Below are 22,655 nucleotides of genomic sequence, written 5' to 3' on the forward strand. Positions count from 1 at the left end.
TTTATGGGCCCTTTGGTTAGGTTAGGAATAAAGATATACCCTTTTTGATTTTAATTTTAGATGTTCAATACTTCAGTATTTTGATGTCTTATCTCATCCTCAATACACTCTAAATTTTTAACACACTGTTTGAAATATTTGCCACTGTGGTTTCATCATAAAAATTTAATCATAGGTGGCGCCTCAATTGCTCGAACCATTTTCAATTGCGAGACTACCCCCTAGGACAACATTGTTTATCTGCTCAGACAATATCCAAAATGGACGATTTCGCGCATAATGAATGTCTGGAATGTCGATTTTTACTTTAATTTTCCCTGAGAATTTGGTAAGATATAAGCAAAATCATCAACTAAGAACACAACTGAGAATTAAATTGAAACCTCTAAATAATTTAAAAGCCTGAATTTTAAATGTGAAACGTGAAATCATATGTGAAATAAGGACACCAAGATGTATTTGTCGCAAAATGCGCAGTCGCATAGACCCAACGAAATACACAAAAGTTTGACAAAACTCCCGGGCGATATAAGTCGCAGGTCTAATAGAATGTGTCAAATCACATGCTCGAAACATGGCTTTTGGAATGTTGTCAAAGTCTCTCATAAATGTAACAGTCCGAGGCAAACTCGTGTGATCCTGCATAGAGCAAATTTGCATCCTCACAACTTTCGCGCAAGCCTGTCAGAAATGTCGCGCAGACGCAAGGTTTTTATCAAACACCTGTCAGCAACACTGCGCACGCAGTGTCACAATACATTGACAAAATGACCCGCATGACTTTAACTTCTAAAATGAAAATGTGTTTAAAAAGCAGAGTTAATGAATTTGAGAAATCAAAATGGCTGGTAATATTGCATTGTCTCCCTTTCAAGCCTTTGTAACTGTCAGTCAGATTATATGACAGTGGAAAAAAGATTTCCTGGACTTGTATCTACTTTATTATTAAAAATAATTGCACCCCTCTTTATGAAAAGTTGGTCCAAATATACTGATTTTTCTCTTTTTAAAAGTTAAAAAATATTCAGTTGTTTTTTATTCTTATCTGCAACTTACAGAAAAATGACCCCTTGTCTGATGGTATCCTTCATTTGGGTTTTTTTTTCCCAAAGTGCTCGGGTTTTATTTTGGTTCTTTTTGAATAGTGTATGGATCCGATGGAGGTCCTTTTGGCTTCCCACATTTTCTCTTATTAAATTATGTCAATTTTTTATGAGATCTAATATTTGAAATTCTAGTTTGAAATGACAAAGAATTAAAAGGTACATATGAGGGTAGGAATCTGGTAGCCCACATAATGAAAGAGAGTATTATTAAAATATTTGTTGAAATAACTTTGACGAAAAATAATTGAGGCTCATTTAACACTAACCTTACTGTAGCAGAAAACAGAATGGCCTTCCACAGTTCTACTTCTGTATTTTAGTGTTTGCTTACTACAGTGTACTTACCTGTCAAAAAAGTCACATTTGTATAAATTAATACAAACTTTGATAGGAAATAACACTCTGCCTTTAACTTCATGAAATTGCCTGTGGTATTAAAAATTTAGGGAAGACACAAAATTGTGAAGAATTAATTATTTATTCTGACATCATGAAAAGAGGGTTGTAAATACTAATATCATATGCTGATCTATTAGGACTGTCTTATTTAAAAGTAGTTTTGTTGTTACAGTGATATTTATTTACAACATTTTGCTTTATACCTCTTTCAGTCTACTAAGTTATTTGTTAGTACATGTATTACTATTGATATGCAAATGGCAGATGACTTGTTGATGACATAAAGTGAAAAAATTTATGATGGTTTGTTTTGTGTATTTCAGATGACATTTACAGACCGAAGGCACGATGATAAGTGCAAGCATTGTATCATCAGCAGGTCATGGACAAGGGATCCAGACTTACACATTAAACAGTTCCTCAGATATCATGAGTGATGGTATCAGTGAACCAAGTTCACCAGAGAGTTCGTTTGACAGTTCTGATCTATTGGGTGATGATGAAGTTTCAGTTCAGTTAGCAGCTGCAGGTATGGAGGTACCATAATAAGAATAAGATTTTTATTAACTAGTCTAAAATCCAAACAATAGGATTGTTACTAAAATTCATAACAAAAACAAACAAACAGACAGACAGGCATATTGATTACAAAACGATAGACATTAAACACTACAAACATGTAGCATTGAAAGAAAAAAAAATATAGATTATTAATATTAATTATAATACTATTTTTGACATCATGCCTCCTCTTTAAAATTATCAATTCAAATATTGTGCTTATCTATAACATTATAAGTTGAGCAATCAATTACACAGTTCAAATATTGACATTATAATTGTTTCTCTCATTATACATTTCACTTATATAGTTCACAATGATAAGTAAAATATCACATTCTTCACAGGAAAATATAAAATCAAATTTGTTTTCTTTACTCATTGAATTAAAACTTGGGACAATACTAGAAATTTCACTAAACATTTTGATCCTAGTTTTATTAATTTCTGAACGTGTTATGATAAAATGAAATTCATCTTCTACCTCTTTATGGCATAAAGGACATATTCTGTTTTCTAAAGCTGCTGTTTTGTTGTATCTACCGCATTCAACAGCCAGCATACTATTACTTTACCATATGACATTGTATCATCTACCACGTAGTTAGTGGAATTTTGCCAAATAAACAGTCATATTTTGTAATGCCATTATGACATACTACTGCATGTATATGTGTCACAATCTGCCTCTATGTTTTATTTTATATTTTAAAAATCAGATTATTCCTTCATGAAATAGCATTTTACAAATACATGTAGTAAAACTCATTAAATTGTCATCAAGCAATGCTGCAAAATTCCTAATCTGCTTATATGTTGGTATTGCATCATGAAAAAAGACAAAGTATATTTACTGAGAAAGTAAATTACATTTGAAAAAAAAGTCTTACTTAATTTTATATTTTGTATGGACATTCAGTCAGAGCATTAGACATGTTAGAAACTAATAGAAATCGCAGTCCTGCAAATATAAATACATGTTTATTGGAAATATTATAGTTCTAATAAAGAGCAGTTTACATTAAATTTAAATTTTATACTTCTTTAGAGTTAGATCTGTTTTTCTCAGCTTTCACAATTTGATATAATTAAATAATTTTCTTGTTTGTATTTGAGATCAAAAGAATCAAATAATTTAGATGTATTGTTTTATGACAGGGACAGTAGGATTAGCTGCAGCTGCAGCAATTGCTGGTGGTAGAAAAAAGAAGCGCCCTCATTCTTTCGAAACTAACCCATCTATACGTAAACGCCAACAAACAAGACTGCTCAGGTATGTCACTGGCGGATCTAGAAATTTTCACAAGTGGGGGCCCACTGACTGCGCTCCAGTCACTCTTCAGTGATTCCCTATATAAGCAACCAATTTTTTTCCCAGAAAGGGGGGGGGGGCCCTCTAAATCCGCCTCTGTATGTTTTCCAGATATATAAACAACATAATGTATTTTAATGAGTAAACATCTTCACAGGTGTGAAAATTTTATTTATCAAAAAAAATGTTTAAAACAGTGCTCAACATTAACCAAATGAAATTGAGAATGGAAATGGGGAATGTGACAAAGAGACAACAATCTGACCAAAGAGCAGAAAACAGCTGAAGGCCACCAATGGGTCTTCAAGACAGCAAGAAAATCCAAAAGATGTAAAGTAAAAACCATACTATATTAGAAAATTGTCTTTCTTTTCATTATTATTCTTTATGTGTGTGGCTGTTGATATATATATTTCATACTGTATATGTTATTCACAGGTTTTAAAATATAGGTTAGTTGATATCTTGATATGTATTTGATTTAGTTTTCAATACATTCAATCACAATGCATTAACACTTTCCCCCTTTCTTCCATTTTGTTTACTTTCACCGTCTCCTCGAGCATTTTGGTTGAAAACGTCGCATTTCCGCACGCTATATTTAATTGGCACGTTTTGACGTCGGGCACTTTCAACTAATTGATCCCCATGTCTCGGCATCTGCCTTGACTAGAAAAACCTCATCATGGACACGAAAAAATAAGTTCCATGCATAGAGATACGAATAACATTTATTTAAACTATATTTTCATACTTTGTGGGCTTAAATACGGCGGATAATCGTGGTGTAAAGTTGTTTTCTGTATCATTTTTTTTGGTCAATTTTGACGAATGTCGATTGCGTCGGTGTTTAGTTTGGAAATGTATGTTACCGAATTTATTAGACAACATGGCTATCTTAATTGAAAACTTCTGATATAAAATTGTACTTTATGTCAATTGATCAAATAACTATACGTGTTCTACGGCTAATTTAAAGAGAAATGGATTTTTGATAACGTCTTGAAAATGCCGTTGTCATAGTGAACAAAGGGGAATAATCAAAAGAACTTCCTAAAAAAGGACGGTCTATTTCGATCCCATTCATGCAATGAAATATTATCAGCACATTGAAAAAACCTAAATCAATTACAAATTTAACCAAGCAGTTAAATCATGGTTACTGTTTATGTCAGTAAAAACAATTTCTACAAAGATAAACTGAAGACACTTTTATAAAAGAAATAAGATTACTGCAATTGATACATGTATTTAATGCAGTTATAATTTTTTATCTGCTTCACAGAAAAATCAATTACACATTTATATCATCAAAAGTGGACAAACATTTATAGAGTCATAAAATTTATATAGAATAGAATGGAATAGAATATTTTTGTCTACTAGATTTAATATTAATACAAAGACATAAAATTTAAAAAAAAAATCCTTTGAGATTTATAACGTTCAAACTCATTGATTACTGTTCCAAACAAACCACAAATATTTAACAGTAAATATATAAATGGTATCATACTAAACCCCTAATGGGAAGGATTGTGCCTGATGTTCATATGATGAAATCATAATCTTTCAGTCCGTTTAATTGAAGTCTGGAGCTGGCATGTCAGTTAACTGCTAGTAGTCTGTTGTTATTTATGTATTATTGTCATTTTGTTTATTTTGTTTGATTACATCTTCTGACATCAGACTCGGACTTCTCTTGACCTGAATTTTAATGTGTGTATTGTTATGCGTTTACTTTTCTACATTGGCTAGAGGTATAGGGGGAGGGTTGAGATCTCACAAACATGTTTAACCCCGCCGCATTTTTGCGCCTGTCCCAAGTCAGGAGCCTCCGGCCTTTGTTAGTCTTGTATTATTTTAATTTTAGTTTCTTGTGTACAATTTGGAAATTAGTATGGCGTTCATTATCACTGAACTAGTATATATTTGTTTAGGGGCCAGCTGAAGGACACCTCTGGATGTGAGAATTTCTCGCTACATTAAAGACCTGTTGGTGACCTTCTGCTGTTGTTTTTATTTATGGTCAGGTTGTTGTCTCTTTGACACATTCCCCATTTCCATTCTAAATTTTATTAATCATTTAACAGCTTCACTCTTCCATAACAACAACACCAATGACAAAATGTCAAAAGTCGTTTGGAAATTTATATTAAGAAATGATTACAATGTTTAACATATAATTTCAGGAAATTAAAGCAGACCATAGAAGAGTACACCACAAGAGTTGGTCAGCAGGCAGTGGTGCTATGTTGTACACCCGGAAAAATGTCAAATTCAAACAATAACTATAAAGTGTTTGGATCGCAACCTTTAGAAAGTGTGGTATGTTATACTAACAGGATGTTTACTTGCTTATACAGGATAATGTTTTGTATAGGATCATGTATTGAAGCTTCATTTTATGAATACTGCAAAATAATATTTGTACTGCTTATCTTTTCCAGTACAAAGATAATGTGCTTAATTATGAACGTTTTTGTGTAGAGTCAAACATTTTGGGATAAAAAAATGCATTCATACAATAAAAACCTGTATACGGCTGGCTTGAACCGGGCGGCATGGTAGCTGTCAATTTTCCAAACTTTATCTCACACAACTTTTGAGATTAAAATAAAATATAGTTCATTGAGCACACCATTCTAAACATCGTATCCATGACATTATAGTCATTAATGTTACAAAATGGTGTGTACATGTATGTATAAAACCATACATGGCAGAAAATTGCATAAATTGTACATTGTGTATGTCTCTAGTTCTATCTTTCTTTGATATTAATATAAATTGGAGTTATCTTCCTTTGTCCATATTTTTAGTTTGACTTTCAAATGCTCCATACAATGCAATGTTTAATTTTAGTTCACACTGCAAATTGATGGAATCTTTACCCTTCTGTGCCAAGAAGCACTTTGAATTGATTTCTCTCATCTTTTAACAATTTCAGGAAAGGTTATATTAAAAATCTAGAGCAAATATGATGTAAATTTATTCATTGGGACTGTTAATTGCCTTTTACAACATTTAGTAACCCTTACTAAATTTTTGAATTTGTAAATAGTAAAGTCCCAAATGAAGGTCAGAACTGTTTTATATGCCAAAGTTTCATAAATGGGTAGAATTGTAATTTGTTTTTCAGATGAGGAATTGTAAATCAGTTATTCTTCATGATTTAGAGACATCTTTATCTGAGACAATACCTCATGCAGAACACCAGGGTGCTCAAGAACTACCATCATTATCCATTGATGGTATCCCTACTTCAGTAGAAAAAATGACGCAGGTAATTCACAAAGGCTAATTATCTGACCCAGATATTTATATCTTATGATTTCTTTAAGATGTAGAAATTATTTGCATTTTTGTTTTGGATGTGATGAAAAGTGGTAGAAGCACCTATTTCCATTTTTTTAGTAAATTGGAGGAGTAAACACAAATTTCAATATATTATAATGCAAACTCAAAAGCGAAAGCTCCATTCCTGTGTGTACTTCATTAATGTGTGCTTTTAAAACAATGCATAGTTGACTGGAAAACAAATAACCGATTTTTAGGGAAGTATTGCATCCAATGCAATCAAAATCATATGGTACTGGCTTGATATCTAAATCTTCAAAGGTTTAGCACTGCTCTTTAGATACGCAAAATATAGTGCATTGATCATAACATTCTAAACATTGTATCACGGGACTATCCATAGATATAGGAAGATGTGGTATGAGGGCCAATGAGACAAATCTCCATCCAAGTATCAATTTATAAAAGTAAACCATTAAAGGTCAAGGTATGGCCTTCAACACAGAGTCTAAGCTTGCACCGAACAGCAAGTTAGAAGTGTAAAACCATTCACACAGGAAAACCAATGGTCTAATCTATACATGTATAAAAACGAGAAATGAACTTTCCAGAAATTTATCAATGAAATATATGTTCAGATATTCAATTTATAAAATGATATTATACTTTTGTGCCTTTATTACTTTTATAATATCTATTCTAAAAATATCAATGATGTCATTGTTAAAGTCATCTTGGAAAATTAAAGCCATCTTCCTTTGTCCAGAATTGTAGTTGAATCAACTATAACCAATGTTTTATACAATTAAATATTTAATTTTACTTCCACTGATAAATTGAATCCTTCAGTGCTTTCAAGCACTTTAATTAAAATTTTCTTGTTAACGTATTAAGTTTTTTTTTTATATTTGAATATAATTTTCTTTTCATTGTATAGGCTCAGCTGAGGACTTTCATACCTGAAATGCTAAAATACTCAACAGGCAGAAGTAAACCTGGCTGGGGTAAAATGGAATGTCGTCCTGTTTGGTGGCCTGATGATGTACCATGGGCAAATGTTAGAAGTGATGTTAGAACAACAGAGCAGAAGAAAAAGGTTCACATATTGATATTTAAATACAGTATGCCAACAAAGCTGGCAAGAACTCTTGAAAATGGCTTGAAAGAAATTTACATTGTGCACCAGCTATTTTAATTTTTGATTTGAGATTTTTTTTTCATAAAATCATTATGTACATGTAATGGTTTGGTTTAATAAATGTCACACTGCCCATGAAGGGCCCTTGATTGGAACATAATTATATTTATTCCGATATTTCTGTTTGAATAGGTTTCATGGACAGATGCTCTTAAAAGTATTGTAAAGAACTGTTACCGACACCATGGAAGAGAAGATCTGTTACACGTTTTTGAAACTGACTCAAGCTATCAGAGAACTATGTTACAAACTATAAACAATCCTGATGGCACAGTGTCTATTATTCAGATAGATACATCACCCAATCAAATTGTTACACTTCCTGATGGCACACAAGCTACAGTTGTTCATGCAGTAAGTTTACATGTTAAGTTTGTAATAAGGTCAGGGAACCCCTAATGGTAAGTCAATGATATTTGGAATGTTTTATAAGCATAAACCCTGCTAATTTTGTTAACCTGATTGTTAGAATATTAAAATTATCCAATCTTCACTAGTTGTCATATAGGGCCTTGGTGGCAGTCAAACTGCTGTATTACTAGCCTGTCAACACTGAGGTGAGTTTGAATCCCTCTTAGGGCAGGTGCACTTGACTCCAATCACTAGAATTGTCTGATTTCATACCAAAGGTCATTGTTCTTTCCTGCACTCCAACTTTTCCCACCAATAAAAACTGACTGCCATGAATAGCACAATAGAGTTGAATGTGGGGTTAAACACCAATCGATCAATCAATCAAGTCACCTCAAAGAACAAAACAAAACTGCAAAGAGAGTTATTTCCTCTCTGTATTAAAAATCTCACAGGTGAATTAGTTTGACTTCCCTAAAAACAGGAATCTAGAAATTATGCAAATTATATAAGTAAACAAAATTTATGTAGTGGCCAAGTGTTTTAGAAATTAAACTAGCTCAAGATATTGCAATCTTGATATATTCATTCTTTAGAATAAGGATAAAAGGACAGTTGACCTTAGAGTATATCATACTTTTACTCCTAGCTTAAATGTTTTGGTATGAAAATTGTTTTTATAGATGGCATCACACTTTCAAATAGTTAAACCTTTTTGGCCATATATTTTATAATGGAAAAGTTGTAACTTGTTTATAGATTCACCCTGGAGTACCTAATCAGGAGGCCAGTCAAGCTGTACAAACCCTAGCCAACCCTAGTGGTGATAATTTGACACACATGACACCTGTAAGTGTAGAGATGAACGCAGACTCATTGGCACAAAGTATAGCTACAATATCAGAAGATGGACAGATTATTTTAACAGGGGATAATGCATTGAATGGTAGGTATAAATTGAAAGTGTTGTAATTGCTACTTCAATGTTTTCAAGATTGTTTCATTCCGATGAATTTTGTATTTCAATTAAAAGTGTTTGCCAATTTATCATTTATTTGTTTCTGTTAAATTCACAAATAATGGACAGTGGCTCCTTAAACAGAGTAAGCAAGCAATCCACCTATATTTACTGGATCATATTAAGTATTTCAGTCTATTAGGCAAAAGTCATGAACTTAGTTTATATACAAGACATTTTTTTAACACACTTGTGCAATCTGAAAGGTTTGTTTTGTGATATATGGTTCCTATCATTTCAGACTTATTTTTTGTTTCATACTTTCAGGTATAGTTATACCTGTTTCAATGTATCAACAACTGACCAATCCTGTTACAGCATTACATTCAGGTACAGATCTACATGTTGCCATGGCACCCATGGGTGTTCCTAAAGATGATGATATTAATGTGATAGCAGATATTCAAAGTATGGACAGTCAGTCACCGGATGTGTTGGAACATGTTGAACCTAAACTAGAGGAGACATGATCTAAATGTACAAACAATATTTATTATCTGTTTATTCCTGTATATTATAATACAGTTGTCATGCTACGCTATAGCTACAAAGTTTATAATTCATCAATAGTATCTGGGATTAGACACTTTTCCAGTACGCTGTGATATAGAATTTTGTGCCAAGGTACAGTACACCTGTGACTTCCTCTTAGTTATGTCCATCCTCTTGTATGATCACCTTTAAATGGTGACCATTTATTGGGGTATTCAATCTTGAGATGTTGGCCATTTATTGGGGTCATAAAACATAGGCTGATGTTTAGCATAAGGCAACTACCAATCAATCAATATCTTACTGTATTTGTAAAACTTTTTAATTTTTAATAATAAATAAAACTATTGGTTAAATCTTTCCCTTTTCAATAAGTTAATTTTGTAAATGAAAGGGGTGATAGCTGCAGCACCTTTTCTTCCTTATCACTACATTATATAAACATCATTATGCTGATGGAAGGTTATTTATCTGTGGACCCCTCATTAACAATGCACATTCTAAGGCTTATTACCACAAAGCTCAGTTCAAGTATCATTTTTGGTAGCGCTACTTTCACATTTCTTGAGTTGTGTACCTTAACCTTATATGCAAGCAGGGCACCATATGTGTCCAATGGACACGATCCTCATTTACTTTCTTTTTTAAATGACAATATATAATTCACATTATGATTTTGTTTGGAGCCTGGATTGGTTCTAGTTGTTCTCAACAAACTGTCAAGAGGGAGACTTGAAATTCTTTATGCATCTTTATTTTTCTGCAGGTCGATTTTTGATTGATTGAATAATTAAATCATTTGTATAAATCCCATAAAAAATGTGGACTTTTTCCTGTAAGTTGTAACCTATATTGTATTGAATTTTCATGCAAGATACATTTCCATAAAAATATGCTATATTCACCAAGAAAACTTTAAAGAAAGTTTTTAAATATTTTCTATAATGATAGATTTCACTGTTCATGCTTTCAAAGATCTATAAAAAATTTACAAACTAGACTAAGCTAGAAAAAAATATAGATACAAGCTTAGGTAAGCCTTAATATGGTTTAATTTGCAAAACTATTTTAATATTTTTCATTGGACAATTTGGTGCATTTATAGCAATACAACATTGTCATTTTGCAACAAATATTAACTGTAAATTGTCTATTTATTTGTGGTTACCACTAGAAGCATCATGTACTACTTATTGTAATTTATGTAAATGTTGAATGTTTTATTGTTCTAGAAAAACTTTATTGAATCATATTTCACATTGTCATTTGTGTGTTTATTGTCATAAAAATAAAACTTCAGCTTAAAATAGTTGTTCCTGCAAAGTGCCAGTTTAAAGTGTTCACTTATGTGTTATTCAAACCTTGCAAATGATAAGTTATAATAAGTGAATCCAAGCTACTGAATATAATTTAAATAGAGGTATTCCCATAAAAGCGTGGACAACCATAATACTTCTGTTGCTATTAATACTGAAACATTTACCTTAAACTTGTTTGTCATTGGCATCCATAACAATGATTTTATGCTCACTCAGTCGATCAGAGGCCTTCTATTGGGAATTTAAATAATCATTTGTTAAACAATTTGACACATAAAATGAAACATAATAAAAGTGCAAGTAAAGAACTTTGGAGTATTCACTATTAGACAAAACATGAAGGTTATTCCTGTACCAGTTTTTCGAATAATTGGATTTAGGTATTGAAACCCTTTGATGACCCCACAGTTTAAAGATCTATAATTAGTACGCCACGATAAGTGGGGTTACAGACAAACATTCACCTAATCTGATCCTGTCAATGGGAGACTTGAGTGCGCCAAAGAATGGTCTAGTCCACACCGTAATGAAAACGATACATTATGTTCTTATATAGCCAACAGGAACTTCATTCTAAATATGCTAAAACATTATAAATGAAAATTAATGCTTTAATGTTCATTGATTATGCAATAAAACATCTTTAGTGCATATTTACAGCAGTTCTTGATGTATACTGCAACATTTTAAAGTGGACCAACTTCTACATAATTTGGTCTCTGTTGGGAGAGTTTTAAGTATTTTGTGCACATGTTGGGACTCTTTTATGGGGTATTGGTTTTGTTGTTATAGGTTGACCAATGACTTCTTGTTATTTGGTCTATTGATATATAGTAGTCTCATTTTTATGTGTGGTTTATTTCATTTTACAACAACCAACTTGCCAGGCAGTTGAGAGTTGTACACCAGAATGTTAACCCCCATATGACACGTTTAATTCAATTAATTGCTAGAAAAAAGTCAATGTTATTCTTTTAAAATATTTTAGTATATGTATGCGTATGCACTTGCAAAGGTTAATTTTGTTGCACATTTAGCCAAGCCTTGGTGACTGGTCAAATTAAATATGAGGTTTAAAGAGGCAATGCCGCATTAGCTGCCAAATTTTTATGCCCACTGTGTTCATTGTTCATTCCCTCTCAAATTTGATATAATTTATTCTAAAATGTAATTAACTGCAAAAGTAGTAGAAGTGCAACCTGAAATCGTTGATATGCCTTTATTTCAAGTGCTATAGATAACCAATAGAAAAGACACTAATTTGGCAGTGTTTTAAAAACAGCTAAATAAAAAACTGGAAACAGTGTAGAATTTTTATTGTATAAGAATTCTGAATAAATGGTAGATCATGAATACACACATATGCTTTTCATTTTATTGAATACTATCAAATTCCTGAGATTTCCATCATACTCTTACCAAATTCAATCAATCTTTACTGTACAATGCTAGACCACTATACTTTTCTTGCCGTATTTTTATATAATTTTTGGATTTAACTATAAGATACTTAACTGGGATAAAAATTTTTGTAGATTATATAATTTGAATTAAAAAAGGGTTACATGAATCTATATTTAACATACAAGACAAATACAAAGTAAAAAATACAAAAAATGTGTTCCCACATAGACAACAACCATTAAATTAAACCAAACTTTTCATTCAAGTCTCAGAATCTTTTCCATCTATAGACCACAATCAATCAACTGAAGTTTATTAAACTTATATTTGTTATAAAAAAGAACTACATATAGCTGTTCATTTGTTACAGTCTTGGTGCTTTAATCAGTTCTTTGTTTCCAACTAGCACCAATTTGATAATACTAAAATGTCTACTTCTGGTGATCATGTTTTTGGTCTTGATGACGTACAACCAGTACTGGTATATGGGCGTGGTGGATGACATAGTCACTCACACTACCCAGGAATGTTCTTCTAATTGTTCCCATACCCCTGGTGCCACTGACAATCATGCCTGCTCCTTCCTCTTTGGCTACTTTACAGATGACTTCACCTGGACTTCCGCTAACACTCTTTACTTTACCACCGATCTGTCAACAAAGTTTGTTATAGATTAGTGAGCAGCACATATCAGCTATTTATTTAAAGTTATTATCAAAAGTTCTTTTATTATTCATAAATTATAATATTATGACCTTCATGAGAACAGCAGAAGAAGTGCTGTAAATTGTCTTAAATACATTTTTTTCTGTTGTACACTTTCTCTTTGGTTGATATTCTAAAACATTACATGTGCCATTTTTCAATAACATTTCAGATATGATTTCTCTCATAATCCTGCAAAGGAATGTAAGAAACAGTTTGTATATCTTGTGTGCAGGTATGCCCTTTAATTCATTAGGGTGCTATTAAAATTTAGATCTTTGATGTTCTTAAATTTATTAACTTTTTGTTAATTTAAGGTGAATTGTGCTATACACACTTATCTATTACTAAAGACTAGACATATTTAAGTAGTTTTGTAGGCTTGGTTGGTTTCTTTGGGTTGCTGTCTCATTTTTCCTCTGAGTCCCCCTTTATTATATCTATAATACATTACAAAGTTTTTAACAGTAAAGTGGATTATACTGCTTGATACTCAGTGTCACCTTTGACATTTATCACTTTAAAGTAGTTCAATGACCTATATATCATATGACCTGAACATGATAAATAGTCATACTTAAATATATATATCTATAAGTAATCTTGTTATCAATTAGAGTCTTGTGCATTTGTAAGTTGTTTTTGCCCATCATAGACTTTTATACCCACAAAACTGACTTTTTGCATTTATATAGTCCTGATGTATCTTTATAGATTAATTTTCTTATCTCATATCAGACAACTAGTCATAAGCCTAATTTATCACTATTTAAATATTAATTAAAATATTACTCCATGGTCCTTCATTTTCTGTCCTAGAGTTTCCAGCAGTTTTTTAATTCGTTTTTCCTCTTCTTGCCACAAATCTGTTAATACTGTTACATCAGCCATAACCATTGCTATTAAAAGGGGTAAAATTTTAAAAGGTCAATTATATAGTTCAAAATTGATGCATTAACCAGTTAAGGTTGATACGCAGGTCCTAATCATTAGAGCAACAATCTATCTATGAACTGTTTTGTGGTCAATGTTCCAGTAAAAGGACATATCATTTGCCAAAATAAACAGTGTCTAATGTACCAGATTTCAGTATTGACATTGACCTCTGTTAGAGCGGGCCATTGTCAAAAGCATACATAACCATGAGAAAATTCTAGTCCAATATACACCACAAGCCACAAAATTGATCATTAATTTATCTAAATTCAGACTGATGTCAACGTTTTGTCCGCTTTGAAAATTCTGATCTGACATGTAAAAGGCTGCATCTTTCATATTATCAGATGGATTTCTCGCTTGTTTCACTTGTTTCTTAACAGTGCATATGTTTGTTTCAGCCACTGTATTGTCTAGAATTTAGAGGCGCCCAACTTAGTATTACTAGTAACTTTATTTTGTATTTGCTATATATACTGGTCTCGCTGTGAATGCATAAACTATAAAGTAAAATCAACGAAATGTCACCTTCGGTATTATGCAAACACATGGCCTATTATTCGTATTGAATATTTATACCAATGACTTGCATCACTGATATTACATAAACACTCATTACATGAATATCTTTAGAAATAAAAATCTATATACACATGTACATAAAACTAATAACATAACATTATGAACTTGCAGTACATTTTAACTGCATTTAAAGCTTAAACGAATACTACATCGCAGTTATCAAGGCAATAGGCAAGATGGTCACCCGAACCAATTCTTCTTGGAAATCTTCTCGACCTGTATGACACTAGTCTACGAATATCCTGACCTCGGTTGTAACTTAAAAAAAGCTTTTATATAGTTTCCATATTTTTTTTCGAGGTCATCTGTGGATGTTGATAATATTGTAATACTATTCACTTACGTGACTGTACGACGGTGTGATATTCAGGAACATGTACAAATACCACATGATCGCTTGGTTTGTGTACATTCTTCATGAACCCTGAAATTAAATATTTTAATTTTAATAAATGTTTACGAAAGTTCCGTATTTCAACATTTAGAAAAGGACACGAGGGATCAATCAGAATTATTAATTTTTCGATTTATATTCTGCAATGCTTGAGACTATATTGACTTCTGACAGATCTAAATAACAGGCTAAATTAAAGTCGCGGCAAGTCTACTGGGTCCCTATTACTATTGACGAGGTTTTGACCTAAGAAAAAAAACCACGTTGTTACTGTAACATAAATGTAAAATAACTCCAATAACTATACCAAATATTGTTTTAAAAGCAGCAAATAATTATACTTGATTGCTTAAGCATGTTAGTTATCTTACAGATGCTGATGCATGTATGTACCGGGAAACTGTTTCCCCCCTAATCGACAAAGAAATCAATAGGGTAATCAGCTGTCGTTAACAAACATGTTATGAAGAGCTGACATACAAATGCTAGTTAAAAATTGTTGTTAGTCATGAATCAATATTTTTATGGAAGCGCTTTAGTAAAACATTGAAACCATCGGGCTAAATGAGCCAGTACGGCAAAATTCAATTCAAGAGTTGTATCATACAATCAATGACTTCTTAGAACACATATCTGCTGTAAATGGCCTCGCTGTTTCATCATATTTAGTATATATGTCTTTGATAGTCTCTGATAAATTATTGACATTCACAATTCGTCTAGATTTGTGGAAATTCATTGCCTATCAATGACGTCTTAAAAAACCCCAGAGAAGTGGGTAATATTGTAATAAGACCACAACACGGTTACTAAAAACTTTGAGGCTGTCATCTGTTTTAGGACAGGAAGTGCGACAGTAAACAGGACTTATATTATATGTTTGCTTCCAGTACCTTATGAGCACAACAGTTAAGTGTACCCAAAACACTCAACCGCATAATATTATAAGACTGCTGTTTTCAGCTTGAACATAGAGCCTAACACATATAAATAAGTAACAATGTACTGAGTTGATAATTCTTCATGTAGCTATCTTATTTACTTAGAGATAAAACGTTACAGATCACTATGTCAATATATAGTACCTAGAAATAAGTTTTACATATATTTGAAACGTTTTCGTAAACTTTATAACTACTACTGTAAATACACGGTTGCAGTAAAAAGTCAAAACATACTACAACATTCTACAAAAACGTAATTGAAGAAATATCCCATTCATGCCAAAAATTTGATGAGACATGGTCAATCTTGTTATTTCTGAATGTGCCCCTGAAGGCATTTATAGATATTACAGTAACTAGTGTACATATTTCAAGTTTATACAGATTCAGTACTATCATCATGGTCATATATCGTTAACCCAAATACTAGATCTTATTAGTTTTAAACAGATGAGACTTCAGTAACTAAAATTTGGACTTTTAAGGATGACACCCCTAGGATCTATGCTCGTTGATGAACATGATAAAGGTCAAATTTCGATAATAGCAGCGGAGTGAAATATTACAAGCCGTTTTTGATACACTATTCATCTGAGTTTGAGTGAAGTATGAAAAAACAAAACCGTTTAGTAAACTAGGAACGTTACGGTTTGAATCGTGACGCCGTCAGGACCTTGCACTTATATTTTTTATACATTTAAAAATATCTACTTATTTGTTTCTTCTGTGAAAAAAAAGACGTGAATACAGTGAGCCGATACAACTTTTATCTCATGAATACAGCACTAACACACATTCGTCATACAAACTAAGATCGTGGATATTCGAGAAATTACAAACATGTATAGTTTAGCCACTATAGTCTATATTTTTGTTCTGTTTCACAACAACCAGATGTTTTGATACGCTTCACTCCCTCAAGTTCACTACAGTTACTCGTCGGAGAGTATCGAATAGCGAAAACGAACAGCTAATTTTAATGAGATTGATTTAACCAAGATGATTTGATATTTGTATAGTATCTTACTAAATATCAATGCATACAAGTTATAAAATTATGAAAATCGTTCACTTGTGAATTTATAATATTTGCCTTTTAATAGACCGTTTCTAAACCTACACAATACCAATATCTCATTTATTCTCCATCACTTTCTTAATCTTTCTAGCGACACCCCCTTCCCCAGTAATACTAAATAGTAGTTTTATATTATCAATTGTCCTCGCATTTTTTTTTTAATTCACTGGGCTAGTATCTTTTTTTTATCAATCTTTTTTTCGTTCTTTTCATAACATAATAGTATTGCAACGCTCACTAAGGGTTAAACTCGGGTCAATGGCATTTCAATCGACTTTTACCATTGGTGGATTGGCAAATAAAAACATTGTCTGACATCGATTATAAAAATAAGGTAATTTTTATTTCAGAATTTAAAAAAAAACAACATAGAACATATATATTGTTGTCAGTTTTTGAAATTACCAACTGCAGCCGACTTTATAATCTACGCAACAAAAAATAACTTACTGGGCAGTCATGTGCATTATCGATAAGAACGTTGTCACATTTCTGTTTCAGAACATAAATAATCAAATAATAACTTACAATCAAATGCGTAATCTGAGTAATCACTTCCATCCATAGCAATGACAACATTTCTTCCTTCAGACATGGTTAACTTTGGGAAAAAGTTGTAAAATCAACCGAAAGTAGATGAAAAGTATCTATAGATCTATATGCGTACACCTACGTTTACAAATTGACGAGGTCAAGGCAGCACTCAAGGCTGAAAAGGGAGGTAATACACATCAGTCGTTGAATGAATCGGTGACACTATTTTATTCAGGGGTGAAATTATTCTAATTTAAGGTACCATGTAATTGTACGCTTACTCACAATGCGTGCTTCTTTGTCAAAAATATGTACATCCTAATGTTTTATGTGCATTATTTTATTTAGTCATTACTAACAATAGATCTACATGTTTTTTTTTGTATATAATGTATGCCGGGTTCATTAGCCCTATTAGGCGAGTGACTTATTTCAAAAAGACGCTTAGTTAACGACTTTAATGCACCCACCTAACACACGGCTGTATTATATATCATTCGAAAGCTCTTAATCTGTACTTTCTGTTTTGCCCGGTCGTAAAAAAATCGTACGGTGCAATTTTTGTTAAATCAAGGTCAAAGGTCATGAAAAAAACATTCCAATTTTTGCGATTACTAAATAAAACGCCATTTTCTAATTCTTATACCATAAAATTTTCCAAAAGATCATATGAACTTTATGGAACATTATACATAATTTCCAAATCAAACAAAAAATACAAGATTCGATGCGCAAAATTTCCCGAAAATTGAAATTTATCACAAATCCTAAAAAAATGAAAAATTATTCAAAAAGCAAAAAATATCTTAGGGAATCGATATTTGTATGCTTAAAAATAGATCAATGTATATGTTTTAGGTCAAGGAATATTTGTTTTGTAATTTTAAGATGCAATTATAAATTATTGTTCATGGAACAGCCTTCTATTGAAGTGTTTGCAGTTGCCCAAAAATCTGCCATCTGCAAATAGCGATCATTTTGTTAATCTATGTTAAAAAAGCACATCGCTAATTGTGAAATATTAGGGAGGAGAATGATTTTCCATAATAAAAGAAGGGGTATTTAAAGTAAGAAAAGAATATATGCGAGGTAATTGAGGTTAAAATATGTTTTTTACGAAGTCAAACTTTTTTACTTTTTGAAATCATGTTTAAATGCAAACATTACTTTGCGACTAAATCGTAGGCAACATTGAAATAAGTAACCTTGTTTAGAAACACTTGGTTGTCTAAAGCGGGATGTAAACGAACTAAATAAAATGCGGCTGCTTCTTATTTAGTTTAAAATCGTGTTATAGTAAGTCATATTAAATGTGTTTAGAAGTTTAATCGCTTTAATTATTTGAATAAAAGATGCTTTGAGTATTTTCTACATAAGCTTTAAAAATACAAATGCATGATTTTAACACAATTCAGATGCTACTCATCTTTCTTGAACTATGACTTGTTTAGAGTCAATATAATTGCTGATCCATCTTGCTTTTGTGGATTTAACATTGAGACTGTACACCATTTCCTTTTCGACTGCTCTTTATATATACACCAGAGAGAAATTCTGATGAATAATCTAAGATGGCTTCCTGATGACCTTATATTAAATGTTAAGTTACTTACATCTGGTAATCCGAATCTCTCGTATGAACAAAATGTGAATATATTCAAACACGTATTCGAATTTATCAAAAGGTCTGAGAGATTTCTTGTTATGTAGAAAATGTATTTACGGTACATCCACGTCATTAACATCATCATCATCATCATCAACGTTTCCAATGTTTACATCTATTTCTGTTTCATTTTTTTTTCTCAATTGATAGACTCGTAAAATATTGTTTATTTTGATATTGCATGCTCATATTAATATTGTATTGTAAATTATTGTCATTCGGAGCGGACTTCATAAGTATGGCTTACTTGTGTCCAATCCATTTTACTTTGAGTAAATAAAATATGTTTAAACTAAACTAATACAAATGCATGTCATTGTGTATGTTAAACACTATAAGCAGTTGTGAAATAACAAAATGAAAAAGTTAAATACCCTTCCTGACCTCATAAGATCATTCGCTGTTTTAGGAGTGTTCGTTTTCATTATATGCTGTGTTTTTGGACTGTTGTTTGTCTCTTGGACTTTAATTATATTTTGTTCATGGTTTTAATTAACTTTATTTGATTCATGGTTTGAGATGTTGATTGTCCCTTTCAGTGGCGGATCCAGAAATTTTCATAAGTGGGGGCCCACTGACTGACCTAAGAGGGGGCCCGCTCCAGTCACACTTCAATGATTCCCTATATAAGCAACCAAATTTTTTCCCAAAAAGGGGGGGGGGGGGCCGGGCCCCCTGGGCCCCCCTCTAAATCCGCCTCTGCCTTTGGTATTATTTTACTTTAAAGACATTAACTTGCAGTAATGAAAATCGGCCAAAAAAACACCTCAAAGTAAAGTGAAGAAGATTAACGCAATAAGACAAATATCCGCGAAAATAACTTAATTTGCACACGGTGATATATATATAGAACCAAATCGTTATCATGATACATTTAGCTACACTGATCTATAATTGTTAAACCTTTTACTACTTGAATAGTGACGAAATATATCAAAGGGACATTAAACTAATAATTAAAAACAAACTGACAAAGCCGGGCAAAAAACGAACAAGACAAGCAACAGTATACAAAACACAACATATAAAACTACAGATTGAGTAACACAAACCCCTCCCAAAAATTTTTGAGTGGGCTCCCAAAGGGTAGGCAGATCATGTTCTACATGTGACACCCGTCTTAGTTTAAACATATTTATTTATAGTGGATTGGGAAACAAGTTTTGCAACTTAAATTATTCGCTTTTCACTTTGCGGGTGCGAGTGCTGCCTTGTAGCGGCATTAGCCTGCTCTTTTTCGAAATCTACAAAGGTGTGTTTAACGTGCAAGAGATATGGCTCTCTCTTAACACGGGTCAGACATTTATCGTCCTCTTCCGACGGACTTTCATCGTTTCCTCAAGACCATACTCAGAAATGGTGTCAAGGAAGAGCCGAAAATTCAGTCTCTGAAATTTTCATCACGGAACGGGAATCGAACCAGGAACCTTTGTGTTAGTAGTCCGATGCACTAACCACTACACAACGACTCTCTTTTACCCGTCTTGTGGCTCATGTATTTCCTAACTCGGTGCCAAGCCTTATTCGGTTGGTGACATTCATGGCAGAATTGACGGAAATTTAGTTACGTCGATGGAACTTATCAGTCGTCATCTGGCGAAACAGATATCTCATAATTGTCAACCAACTCGTAGTGGCGTCCATGAAATTTTCAAAGGGATAATTTCAACTTTGCATTTGAACTCTGGTTTAAAACATGTTTAAACCACCATTTTTCTTCAAATGTCCTGTACCAAGTCAGGCATATGGCAGTTGGTATCAAATAATCTGTTTCTTGGTATGTTGGCGTTTGTTTTTGTAGCAGTTCTGTGTTTCTGTTATATCGTTGTGATCCTCTTATAGTTGATGCGTTTTCCTAGTTTTTGCTTTGTGACCCGGATTTATTTCAGTTACTAGTAAATCGATTAATGACCATTGAATAGCGGTATACTATAGTTGCCTTTATTTCAGAGGAGTTGAGGCTCAATGAAATCGGTCTCCTCCTTTAGTAGTATAGATATGCAGGCGTTGCTATAATGTTGTTACATAGAAATTAAAAGTTTATAATTTGGTAGTAAGGGGTGTTTTTATGGGTTGTTTTATGCACATCTCTTTTGTCGTAAAACTTGTTCTCAACCAACCCTCATCATCGATTTCAAGATACGTGATAGAGTAAACTATATTTGTTGAGTGTTTTATTTTCAATTTCAATGGAAAATACGAGTCCAACATTGTCACAAATTTTACACTATTCAGTGAGATGACATCATCTATATAATGGAAAGTGAAGTTTCTAGATAATGATAGCTTCTTGTCAGTCGTCATCAGAAACTTTTGCATGAAGTCATTCTCGTATGAAAAATGAACTAGTCATTCAAGCTATTCAGGAAGTCTAGTTGTAACTAGAATCGTTGCGTATTAATGGATATTTTTTCTTCAAAGTTATTATTATTTGATGAATTAATGCATGTAAACAATAAACAACACAATTAAAGCAATCAAGTAGTCAAGTTTTATAATGTGTTTGCTAGTTTTTGAAATTCTGAAATTTCAATTGTCATCAATGTATTTTCTATTTATTTTGGTCTAGATTTTCAATTCACATTAAATAAATAGGAGGTCTTTTCACTACATCAATATTTATAATGAAGCTACAAATCAAACGATTAGAAAAGTCGAAATATGTTTATTTCAGTCTGGTAGTTACAATGCAGATGGCAATCTCTTGGTTTCAACCCCTTTATTTCTAGCAATAAGATGATTCGCGCCCATATTTTTTTACTCTAAATTTTTCAGATTCTTAAGAATTTGTTTATTAAATCTTATATTGACCACATACAATGTTTAAATAGGAAGAAATGCTTAAAAGCTGTTTTTTCGCAGATGGCGGTATTTTGGGCAACTGTATGAGTTGTTATGATTTGCTGTTTGATTAGAAGTTAGCATAATTTTAGGAAATTTTATGATGTCAAAAACTTCTTTGATAGTTATTACAGGGTTTTACTTAGTTTTAATTGATTAGCATTTGCACCAGAAAGAAAAATTTGGGTTTTCACACATTTTGTTAACTTTTACTCGAATTTCAGGAAACATGTGCTCTCTGTCAAACATGTCAAAAACACGCTTTAAATATTAAAAAATGCATTTGAATAATGACTGTTAATCTCTCTGCTAAAAGTTTAAAATGTTTGCATATGTGAATTTAGTATATAAAAGTCATATTATGCAATCAAGCTGAAATCTTAGAAAATATGCACTTATTCGTCCTTGACCTTTGATCTTGATTTGACGGAAATTGCACCGTACGATTTTTTTACGACCGGGCAAAACAGATAGTACAGATGTGTAGCTTTCAAATGATATATAATTTAGCCGTG

The 22,655-nt window shown here is 32.2% G+C and overlaps 3 protein-coding genes across 4 annotated transcripts in view; 2 read left to right on the forward strand and 1 right to left on the reverse strand.

The window, feature by feature from the left end:
* Positions 1–202: 202 nt before the first annotated feature.
* On the forward strand, positions 203–11,044 carry LOC143045885 (nuclear respiratory factor 1-like). 2 transcript variants are annotated; one of them, XM_076218712.1, is made up of 9 exons: positions 203–328; positions 1,829–2,034; positions 3,225–3,339; positions 5,571–5,706; positions 6,521–6,664; positions 7,616–7,774; positions 8,009–8,230; positions 8,987–9,173; positions 9,513–11,044. In XM_076218712.1, the coding sequence occupies exons 2-9, from the start codon at positions 1,854–1,856 to the stop codon at positions 9,713–9,715; spliced, it is 1,347 nt and encodes a 448-aa protein (XP_076074827.1). In that variant the 5' UTR covers positions 203–328; positions 1,829–1,853; the 3' UTR covers positions 9,716–11,044. The 2 variants fall into 2 exon arrangements, with proteins under 2 accessions (XP_076074827.1, XP_076074834.1); XM_076218719.1 differs by lacking the exon at positions 203–328 and adding an exon at positions 731–848.
* Positions 11,045–12,355: 1,311 nt separating this feature from the next.
* On the reverse strand, positions 12,356–17,805 carry LOC143045936 (universal stress protein Slr1101-like). Its single transcript, XM_076218785.1, has 4 exons — positions 17,628–17,805; positions 15,027–15,107; positions 13,958–14,064; positions 12,356–13,110 (listed from the first exon to the last, which is right to left on the reverse strand). Exons 1-4 carry the CDS (start codon positions 17,692–17,694, stop codon positions 12,892–12,894), a joined length of 474 nt encoding a protein of 157 aa, XP_076074900.1. The 5' UTR covers positions 17,695–17,805; the 3' UTR covers positions 12,356–12,891.
* A 4-nt stretch (positions 17,806–17,809) lies between these two features.
* LOC143045943 (carbonyl reductase [NADPH] 1-like) overlaps positions 17,810–22,655 on the forward strand; it is a 38,056-nt gene continuing 33,210 nt past the window's right edge. The window contains exon 1 of the mRNA XM_076218798.1: positions 17,810–17,891. The gene's annotated coding sequence lies outside the window, so the exon portion shown is untranslated. The remainder of the gene's footprint in view (positions 17,892–22,655) is intronic.

Source organism: Mytilus galloprovincialis, chromosome 1, assembly GCF_965363235.1.
Source record: "Mytilus galloprovincialis chromosome 1, xbMytGall1.hap1.1, whole genome shotgun sequence".
Lineage (NCBI taxonomy): Eukaryota > Metazoa > Mollusca > Bivalvia > Mytilida > Mytilidae > Mytilus > Mytilus galloprovincialis.

Coding starts and splice junctions, on each gene's coding strand:
- LOC143045885 (XM_076218712.1), top strand. CDS start 1,854: ATGATAAGTGCAAGCATTGTATCATCAGCAGGTCATGGACAAGGGATC. Junction 6,665..7,615: donor CAGTAGAAAAAATGACGCAG/GTAATTCACAAA, acceptor TTCATTGTATAG/GCTCAGCTGAGGACTTTCAT. Junction 8,231..8,986: donor AAGCTACAGTTGTTCATGCA/GTAAGTTTACAT, acceptor ACTTGTTTATAG/ATTCACCCTGGAGTACCTAA.
- LOC143045936 (XM_076218785.1), bottom strand. CDS start 17,694: ATGTCTGAAGGAAGAAATGTTGTCATTGCTATGGATGGAAGTGATTAC. Junction 15,108..17,627: donor CTCAGATTACGCATTTGATT/GTAAGTTATTAT, acceptor ATTTAATTTCAG/GGTTCATGAAGAATGTACAC. Junction 13,111..13,957: donor AGAAAATGAAGGACCATGGA/GTAATATTTTAA, acceptor CTTTGTTGACAG/ATCGGTGGTAAAGTAAAGAG.